This window comes from Myotis davidii, unplaced genomic scaffold, assembly GCF_000327345.1.
Source record: "Myotis davidii unplaced genomic scaffold, ASM32734v1 scaffold197, whole genome shotgun sequence".
Classification (NCBI taxonomy): domain Eukaryota; kingdom Metazoa; phylum Chordata; class Mammalia; order Chiroptera; family Vespertilionidae; genus Myotis; species Myotis davidii.
The window spans coordinates 1660566-1671814 of record NW_006291549.1 but is presented as its reverse complement, the minus strand read 5'-3'; the positions used below and the strand labels follow the sequence as shown (position 1 = coordinate 1671814).

General features: G+C 36.9%; 1 protein-coding gene across 7 annotated transcripts in view; it reads right to left on the bottom strand.

Moving 5' to 3' along the window:
* The window catches only part of CNTLN (centlein), a 268476-nt gene that overhangs the window by 154194 nt on the left and 103033 nt on the right, over positions 1 to 11249 (bottom strand). For all 7 annotated transcript variants that reach the window (XR_001514051.1, XM_015564722.1, XM_015564724.1 and 4 more), the window contains exon 7: positions 6449 to 6611. Coding sequence is in view for 6 of the 7 variants with exons in the window: in XM_015564722.1 (XP_015420208.1) it covers positions 6449 to 6611 (163 nt within the window). In the remaining variant the exon portion in view is untranslated. The remainder of the gene's footprint in view (positions 1 to 6448; positions 6612 to 11249) is intronic.

The following is an 11249-nucleotide window of genomic DNA, read 5'->3' as shown; positions in this document are numbered from 1 at the left end:
ATATATATATTCATGATAGTCCTGCACTCAATATAAAACCACAACTGATATTTAAAAATGCAATATGACTATTGGCCAGCATAATATAGGAAAATGTCCTAAATTTCTAAGGAGGATGGAAACATTTTAAGCTATATATTAATCTTGTATATATATATATTCATGATAGTCCTGCACTCAATATAAAACCACAACTGATATTTAAAAATGCAATATGACTATTGGCCAGCATAATATAGGAAAATGTCCTAAATTTCTAAGGAGGATGGAAACATTTTAAGCTAGCTATATTAATCTTGAATGGTTCCATTAAAAAAGGACTTGAACTGAGCCATTGGTGGTATTATAGAAATGGAATGAAAATAAAAGGTCATTCTCTAATGGTGGCAGAAATGTGAGAAAATAATGTACAGTGACAGGAAAGGACAGAAAGGGAGCATAAGACCTATCAACCTAATTGGACTTAATATGCACATTTGAAATAAAAAACAACAAGAGTCTTTCATTGAAAGTTCGTTAAGGTAGACCTTAACTGATATATTCCCATTTAGGATAAATTAGCATCTACTGCTCAAATAGGCGAGGAGGGACAGAAGAAATAGTAAGAGACAAAGTCAGGCAAGAAGACTATAGACAGAAGGTAAAGACACCCCGTAGACAACAGGAAATTATTAAAGACTTTTAACAAAGTGTGATAAAATAGAAGCAATGTTCTGAAGGGCATGATATATAACTTTAATTTTTTAACTCAAGGCAATGTGCATTAAATTTAAAATTAGAATTTATTAAAACTGTGGTACATAAATGGCATCAAGCAGTCATATATGATTAACAATGGTAGTTTTCCAATACTCATGAACTTATTTCTGATGAAAATCCCTACTTTTGATTGTGATTTAATGAGACCTAATTCACTTTGTGGTAACTGATTTAAATAATCTATATGTATATTTGTTGATGAAACTGAGAAAGTGATCCAAGAGCTAAGATTTGTGTTGTTGTTATATAGATATCTATATGGCTGATAGTGAGATCTCTCTCTATATATATGGCTAACAGTAAGATCTTGTAACCAAAGTAAAATCCCCAACGGGATCTCAAAATTATGTAGCTAATACAGCAGGTTCTTAGATGGGGAGAATCTTCCATTAGTTGGCCTTGCTTTATGGAAAGAAACCTGACTACACAAAAGATGGCACAGTACTTTTATGTATGTATGCTATACTTTAATTTCTAAAAGTTTACAATAAAAAAAAGGCTTGTGAAATCTCTTAATGCTTTTTCTCAGACATATACTTTGCCATAAAAACAAGATTCTCCAAACCATTCCTCTGACATGTAATTAGCTCAATATACCTTTTAATTTTCTATAAGGCATTGTACCTCTATATTATTATAGATACTTTAAATAATCCATTTCACTTTACAGCCAAAGTCTAAGCAATTTTTATAAAGGAAGGGTTGCCAATATGATCTATAAAGAATTTCAGGACATAAATTTGTACTTTCCTTTCCAATTACCTTTATACCAGGAAGTATGTCCAATGTCCTTTCCACAGCTGATACCGTCACATATTCTAGGAGGGAAGAGCGAGTAGAAACCTGACAGCTTTGAGGAACAATGAAGGGATCAGAGTAGGCCCTACAGTGACCTACCTGTACTATGTTGCTGCTTTCATGACTGATTTCAGGGCAGGAAAAGAAATGCACAAGATCTGGAGACAAGAGCTAAGCTGACTTGAAAGATTTGAAACTAGGATGAGTGAAGGTCTGCCCAAGAGCATACAGAGTCAAACATTCCATTGAAAAGTTATTTAACCACTTTCTCTTATTTGTATGCTTTATTAGTACTAACCAGTCTTACCCAATCAGTACAAATTAACATCTTTGGAGGAAAATTATAGAAAATAATGTTATTAAAGAATTTATGGATTTCAAATTATACATCAGTAAAAATATATTTGAAAAAGAATTTACTCCCTGGCTGGTGTTGCTAAGTTGTTTGAGTGATGGCCCGCACATCGATTCCTGGTCAAGGGCATTACCTGAGTTGCAGGTTCCATCCCTGGCCTGGTCAGGGAGTGTGCAGGAGGCAAGCAACCAATCGATGTGTCTCTCTCCCTCATCGATGTTTCTCTCTCTTTTCCTCCCTCCTTCCCTTCCATTCTCTCTAAAAATCAATGGAAAAAATATCCTTGGGTGAGGATTAACCAAAAAATAGTAAATAATATATATATAAATAAATAAATACATAAATAAGAATTTACAGATTTCGGATATTTGAGAATATCGTGAATGTTGATAAGTATTGACAAAGAAAAACTCATTTCCCTCCCATTGCCCAAGGTGCAGGCATGACGATAATGTACAATCAGGACTGAGAATCAATTTACTTCCATTGGTGCCAAGGATAAGGTACATTTTTCTCTTGAGTGTCATGTCTTGAGATCTTCCTTCACAGATATAAGGCTCTGTGCCTAATCATTTATGGAAGAAGGCTCTATCTTAATGTCTTTTTCCTCGTCTCCTCTCTCTTCTGTCTTGTTTCCGTAACAATGAAGACTAACAGCAATCTTCTGTGTTCTCTACTTTGCTTTCTCTGCCATGCGGCTTATGCAGTTGTATTCCTTCCTATTCAGAAGTTGCTCTGGCTTGATCTGATATCACTGAGTAGGCAACTCTAGACACTGAGGCAAGCTCTGTCTTTCTCTGAAACATCCTTCCAAGATAAAAGAGAACTGAGAAAGCCTGGAATAGATGATCTAGACCTAGACCAGCTCTGCTCCGGGAATTAGGACAAAATCTCTCTTTTTCCTTCTTCATATTCCAATGTACATTTCCTACTTGCATATTTTCTCTGATAACTGCATGGGCTTCACTTATTTAATAGGAATAAGACCACTCAGTTGTGAACTTAGAGTAAAGAATGTAAAGACAGCCTTTAGCCATTTTTAATTCTAGGCCCAGTCTACCAGTAAATTTGGCTTACAAAAAAAAGGCTTCAATGAAGTTAAGATTATTTTTTCATTTTTGATATATTTTATGGTGATGAACCCCTAGGATAATAGAATATTTATTTTTCTAGATCTTGCAAGGGGCAACAGTTTAGGATATTCCAGTCCCCGATCAAGTACCATCTAATCTCATCTCATTAATAACAGTAAAGTGGGTAAAAAAAAAAAAAGTTCTCAAGTGAGTAAATTAGATAATATAGTAATTTCATTCATCTGCAATGGTTTAGGCATCTTGAGTTAATAACTCTTTCCATATTAACAATCACAACTGCTTACAGCAGTTTTCAGAGGAACTTTTCTCTACAATTTCTTTCCTCTAATAGTCGATAAATATGGAATGTATCAGTATCTTTTGCAAAATTCTGGCCTATGCAAACATTTAATCATATATTCCCCTATATACTTTAGAAGTATCATCCTCATAATTCCTGAGTAACTTATTATGCTTATTATTCTTCAAGCAATAGTTTGTTGAAGAAATTAAAAATGAAAAATGATTAAGAGGATTTCCAAGAGACAGAAAGCAAGTTATCTCGAAAACAGGGCCCCAAACTTCAAGTCCTTTAATTTTCAGGGGCTGAGGCTACAGCATTCTTTTGCCCATATTTTTATTAGTGCTGAGAAACAAAACGGTATTTTATTTTCCTTAAAAAGATAAAAATATATGCTCTATGACCCAATAACTAATTTGCTTAAAAAACAAAATTTCCATATTTAGTGAGTAAGTATACTATTTGCTACTCTGATTGAGACAATAAGTTCTACAGGTGAAAATTTTATCTCTTTATAGTAGAAAAATGAGAAGGCAAAGTTCTGATTTAACATGCAGTTTAAACTAAAACTATGTATAACTTAACTCCTTATTCCCCTGAATTGATATTAGTGCATGTCATATAATTATGATTAAATAGAACAAAAGGTGATAAAATACATATTTAGAATGCAAAACATGTTAGGTGATCTAGAAATCATAATGATACAATTCCCACCTTTATTTAAAGGTACACATTATACACCAACAAAGGTAGAAAAATTATTAGAACTTAAATAAATGGCTAGATAGTCAGAGGAAGAAAACACACTAGCTTACTTTTATTTCTCCTGGGTGTTTTTCTTCCAGAGCAGCCATGAACATTACTTGTTGGGTAGTTTTATTTATAGGACTAATGGTCTGTTATACAGATCTGTGGAAAAATATGACACACCTCTATTGTGTGTTCAAAATTCTTTTCAGTTTTTTCTCTTCACCTTTGTCTCTTACCCCTCATCCTGCTACTGAGGCAACAGATTTTTTTGTTTGTTTGTTTGTTTTGTTTTCAAGTATATTTTATTTATTTCAGACAGGAAAGGAGAGGAAGAGAGGGATAGAAACATCAATGATGAGAGGGAATCATTGATCGGCTGACTCCCGCACATTGGACTGAGTCCACAACCCAGGCATGTAACCTTGATTGGAATCGAACCTGGGACCCTTTGATCCTCAGGCTGACGCTCTATCCACTGAGCCAAACTGGCTAGGCCTGGGCAACAGTTTTTCTTTTCTCTTCACATACTTAAATGGATAATATGATACAAGTCATCTTAATAATGGAAAAAAGAGAAGTGGGAGGGAAACAAAACAAAGAAAAGAGAGAGGAAACAGACATAAACTAATTAGAAACAATAACTTAAGAATACCTAATTCTTAAAGTAGCAAACTTAGTAAGAATTAGAGGTGAATTACTAATATAATATTTTATTTATTTTTTATTCACCTGAGTCTTACAGCTAGGCCACAATTATTATTTGAAAAAAAATAAATTAATTTTTGTGAAAATATATTGGAAAATCTTAATTTTTAAGTAAACAATTATATCTCATTGTTGAATGGACTATTAAATTACTCCATTTTATTGGAGGAAATTTTAGAAAAATACATGTGGGAGAGGAATAGAGATAAGTATTAAGTAAATTGCTCTAGGATTAGAATGAATAATTTAATAAATGAAGACTGGAAGTCTGAAGAGTAGCACACTCTTTACTTGTGATAAATAAAACAGTATGATCATTCCCAAATTAAAAAATCCTGAACTCCAAAATAAATACATTTTCAAAGAAAAAAGAAAAACAAGACCTCCTGCGAAAAGGAAAAATCTAAAGGAGATCAAAAAGTTAAAAATTGCAATGTTAAAGCAAAATTTTAAAAAAGCAAATTTGGACAATCAGTGGCTGAAAAATAATGATGGGGCTCTTTTCACAGAGAATAACATGCTACATTAGAATATAAATTACCATGGTATGGAAGCAAAAATTAAGAAATAAATATTTGAGTTATATATGCAAATGAAAGAGAGAAAAATTTAAGTTATTAACAAGGTCCAATTTTACATGTCATTTTAGGAATGGAGACTGGTTTAGAAACAAAAGCATAATGGGCAATCTCACATAAAACAAAAAGGTGGAGCTGGTTTATTTGAAGTGGAGAGGATAGAGCTACTCTTTCACTTGGTATCCACATCCTGATGGAATCCCAAAGGGAACAAATAATATAGATGGAAAAGCATGGTTCCAAAGCATCATTTAAAAGTATGTGTTTAAAGTTTACTTAATGGTTTATTTTATATTAATTACAGATATTGAATTTTCATGATGCATTTTTTAGAAAAGGAAGTTTAAACAAAACAAAACAAAAACACAGACTGCTCAATTTAACCTCTCTACGCCTTGGTTGCTTAACTATTATGAGGGAATAACATCAATCTCATAGGGTTGGCCTATATAGGAACTAACACAGTCATATAAATAACTCAGTACATGATACAAAATATACAGAATTCAATGAAGATGTGTATTTTAAGTACTAGCTATAATTATTGCTGCTGAGTCAGTCAGAAAACCTAAACAGCTGGGTAAGCATTCTTGAGGAAATCCTGAAACAACTGGGAAGTAGAATGACTATTCAAAAGAAACACACAAAATAAAGAGAGAAAAATCCTTGGGAAATATTGACCTGAAGACCTCACCACCATACACATTGTGTTTGTGCAGATTTGCCAAAAAAATAACACACAAATTCTATAATGAAAGACTGCTTTAGGTCATAAACTGGAATCCCACAAATAACTTCTCATAACAGAAAAGTAATTCCATTCTCCAAATCCATTCTGGTTTGGGGGCTATAGTCCTACTATGTTTCATAGTAGTTATCAAAATTAAAATAAAAAATATCCTGCAGAATAAATTTATATCTATATTTTAAATGTTTCTGCTTTAACAGCCAAAAAAACCCTCAAAATTTTAAATATTAGCAAATTGAATCATATTTCATTTTTAATTTTGAAGAATCACATATAAAGGGGAATAATAAATGTTGAAATCTGAAAAAATTGAATTTGACATATTTTTATAGGTTCATACATGTAAATTTACATTTTTATGACAGAATAAAAGCATACTTTTTGATATGATATACTTTCCGCTGTATGAACGTCTTCCTGATTTCTCAGTACTTTTTGCGTGTCCATATTCAGAACCTGAAGCTGTTGGATCAGCTCTGCTTGCTGTGCTGTATGTGCACTGTTCTGTTTGTAAAGATTCTGCAGTTCCTGCAGCTCCTTCCTGTGTAAAGCAAGCAATAAATAGAGAGAAGTATGAATAAAGATCATCTCAGTTAAATACTTATGTTCATCTAGATCAGCTTCCAATTTTTCCATTTATTATTTTTTAACTGCAGGCAAAAATATTAATAAAAGAAATAATATATAAAGTATTTATTATTTATCACAAATATCTAGGGAGTATTGATAGAACTACTATGACTTTCAAAGCCAAATACTTATAAATTTTCTTTTATAGCTTGATAGTAATAAAAACCCTGGATATATAGACATATTAACTTACCCTTCAGTCCCAGAAATTGATAAGTATAGATGCCAATGACAGTTATCAGATAGTTTTGAATACAGGGTAAGTCAACCTTTCATTGTATATTAGAGGCTTGGTGCATGAAATTTGTGCACGGAAGGGGGGGTGTCCCTCAGCCCAGCATGCACACTCTCCACTCTGGAACCCCTCAAGGGATGTCCGACTGCCCGTTTACGCCCAATCCCAGTGGATCCTCTCACAATCCAGGACTGCTGGCTCCCAACTGCTCACCTGCCTACCTGATTGCTCCTAACCGCTTCTGCCTGCCAGCCTGATCACCCCCTAACCACTCTCCTGCCAGCCTGATCAATGTCTACCTGCTCCCCTGCTGGCCCAATTGCCCCCAACTGCCCTCCCATGCCGGCCATCTTGTGTCCACATGGGGGTGGTCATCTTGTGTGTTGGAGTGATGGTCAATTTGTATATTACCTCTTTATTATATAGGATTATACAGAACTTTAAATATATTAAAAAGAATACCAAAAGACAAATGAAGTTTTCAAATCAAATTTCCTTACAGCACGATCAATTTGCAACCTCAAAGCCTGAGCTGAATTCCTGTGACCCCTCTAATCTAGCTTGAAGGAAATGACAAGGAAAAAAATCAGAGGGAAGAAGAGTGATATAAGGTAAAACCAATCCTTCCAACCTAACAAAGGTGAAATTGGTAAGTAAGGGGTCAAATGAAGTGGGATGGTAGTGATGATGACACTAAATGTCCAGGAAAACCATAGCTATGGGAAAGATTCCTGTGCCAGTGAATCGTGTGATACAGATCATATAAAAATAAAATATATTTTGCATATTCAATTTGAAGGGAAATATTTATAAATACGTATTTCACAGAAATACCCTTTAGGTAGATATTTTGGAGACTATTGTTAAATGGAAACTTTTATTTGCCTATAACTTCAAACTGGTGATTCATTCATATAAAATACATCTTTTAAAAAAGGAACAAAAAGATATGCACAGTTGTTAAAGATGGATGAATATTAATATGGGAGCAATAAGCTCTGCCTTTTAGAGGTTTAGAATATTAATGTTCTCCAAATCCAACAACCCCTACACCCATATGAAATTTGGGTGGACACAAACATTGAGAAACATGTACATTACATCATCTGTCTTAGTTCTTTCAGGCTACTATAACAAAATATCATATCTGGGTGATTTGCAAACAACATAAATTTGTTTTTTTCTTTTCCTATTTTATATTTTCCCATCACCATTTATCCCCTCTATGCTCTCTTTCACCTCCACTCATGCACCTCCTGCAATCACCACACTATTGTCCATGTACATGAGTTTTCCTTTTTTCTTTTTTACTCAATACTGCCATACCCCTCCATCTACCTCTGCCCCAACTAGAGCTGTCTGTCTGCTCTCTACCTATGAGTCTGTCTCTATTCTGCTTGATAATTCAGTTTGTTCAATAATTCCACATATTAGTGAATTCATATGGTACTTGTTATTTTCTGGCTTATTTTCCTTAGCATAATGCCCTTCAGTTCCATCCATGATGTCACAAAAAGTAAAATTTACTTCCTTTTTCAGCAGAGTAGCATTTCATTGTGTAAATGTACCTGTTGGCAAGGATGGAGAGAAAAGGGAACCCTTGTGCATTGTTGCTGGGAATGAAAATTGGTGCAGCCACTGTAGAAAGCAGTGTGGAGTTACCTCAAAAATTAAAAATGGTACTACCTTATGATCCAGCAATTCTACTTTTGGAAATCTATCTGAAGAAACCCAAAACATAATCCAAAAGAATATAGTACCCTATGTTTATTGCAGCATTATTTATAATTAGAGGCCCAGTGCATGGATCCATGCACCAGTGGGGTCCCTCAGCCTGGCCTGCACCCTCGCACAATCAGGGACTCCTTGGGGGATGTTGGACTACTGGTTTTGGCCTGACCCCCGCAGGCCAGGCTGAGGGACCCCACTGGTGCATGAATCCATGAACTGGGCCTCTAGTATGCAATATAAGATCTTTGGCTAATCTCTTCCTGCCCTCCCCCCTCCTCCCTTCCAACTGAGATTCATCAGTCAGTTCCATGTTTCCATTCCTGTACATTGAGCATCTGCCCCCTGGTGGTCAGTGTGCATCATAGCTACTGGTTGAATGGTCGAACTGTTGCTTAGGCATTTATATATCTAGAACTAGAGGCCTGATGCATGAAATTCGTGAATGGGGGAAGGAGGGGTCCTTCAGCCCAGCCTGTGCCCTCTCCAATCTGGGACCCCTCTGGGGGTGTCCCCAGGATCGAGCCTAAACCGGCAGTCAGACATCCCTCTCACAATCCTGGACCCCTGGCTCCTAATCATTCACCTGCCTGCCTGCCTGCCAGGTCATCCCTAACTGCCCCCTTTGCCTGCCTGGTCACCCCTTACTGCCCCCCCTGCCGGACTGGTCACCCCCAACTGCCCCCCTCTGCCAGACTGCCCCCCCCGCCTGCCCCGCCAGCCTGGCCGCCTCAGGCAGCATGCTTGTACGGTCATTTGGTCGTGCCTCATTAACATCCCTGCCTGCCTGGTCACCCCATGTAGCCTGCTTATTCAGTTGTTCTGTTGTCCCTCACTAACCCCCCTGCTGGCCTGGTCGCCCCATGCAGCCATCTTGAGAGGGCATGTGTTTAATTTGCATACCCCCGCCTGCCCCGCCAGCCTGGCCGCCTCAGGCAGCATGCTTGTACGGTCATTTGGTCGTGCCTCATTAACATCCCTGCCTGCCTGGTCACCCCATGTAGCCTGCTTATTCAGTTGTTCTGTTGTCCCTCACTAACCCCCCTGCTGGCCTGGTCGCCCCATGCAGCCATCTTGAGAGGGCATGTGTTTAATTTGCATATTACCTCTTTATTATATAGGATAGCCAAGATTTGGAAGCAGCCCAAGTGTCCATCATTAGATGAGTGGATAAAAAAGCTCTGGTACAGATATTTCTCATAGTCCTGTATGCTGGACATCAGAGGGTTAAGTGTGGGTCACAGGTTTCTTGTGTGGAAGGCCCAAGGCAACCCAGGGAGGTCTCTCATAAAAAAATTTCAATCTCTTTCAGGAGGTCTCTACCTTAATGACCTAAGTACTGTCCAAAGGCTCCACTTCCTAATGCCATTACATCAAGCACTAGGATTTCAACATATGAATTTTGAGTAGGCACAAACATTCAGACTCTAATACTATCTGTATTAAAAAAATCAAAACTTGCAAAAAATAACAGTCCAAAACTAGGAGAGGGGAGAGAAGAGAATAATGGTGCAATGCCTCTAAGAAATGTAATATTCACAAGAGGAAGGGAGATGTGACCCACAGTAATAAGGCTTGAAGCATATTACCATTTTTCAAGAATAACATTGGCAAGAATTATCAAAGGAGATAGGCAATGAATGCAGGATAAAATTCCATCAGAGTATATAGTTGAGACATATGTTAACCAGGAGAATTAGGTAAATGTTGCAGTTAGAAAGGAGATATGGTGGGTATAAAAACATACAATCTTTCTGAAATACTGCTATTTGCAAAAACATGAACGGATTTTAAAAATGTCATGCTAAGTGGAGTAAGTCAGATGGAAAAAGTCTGAACCGTATGATTTCACTCATATGTTGAATATAAAACTGATATAAACAAAAACTCATAGACACAGATAATAGAATGGTGGTTATCAGAGAAAAGAGGAGTGAGAGAAGGTAGAAAAGGTTAAAGGGCAGTCAAATATATGATCGTAGAAGAAGACTTGACTTTTGAGTGGTGAACACACAATGCAATATACAGATGATACCTTACAGATTTGTACACTTGAAACCTATATAATTTTGTTAACCAATGTCACCTCAACCAATTTAATAAAATTAAAAAATATATTTATATAACAGCTCACACATACAAAAAAAAGTAACATATCTTTTAATACAGTGTAAAACACAGCAAATTTTTCTCTCCTCCTCCTCCAATGCTAGGAGACATTTGTTATTTCTTTATTATATATATACTAGATGCCCGGTGCACAAAAATTTGTGCAATCGGGGGGGTGGGTGTCCCTCAGCCCGGCCTGGCCCTCTTGCAGTCTGGGACCCCTCAGGAGATAACGACCTGCTGGCTTAGGCCTGCTCCCGGGTGGCAGAGGGCAGGTCCAATCTCTAGGTGCAGCCCCTGGTCAGGCTCAAAGCAGGGCTGATTGGGGAGTTGGGACGACACCCCCTGTCATGCACAGAGCAGGGCGATCGGGAGGTTATGATGCCACCCTCAGTCATGCTAAGGGTAGGGCCGATTGGGGGGTTGGGGCACTGCCCCCTGTCACACTCAAGGCAGGGTCGATGGGGAGGTTGCAGC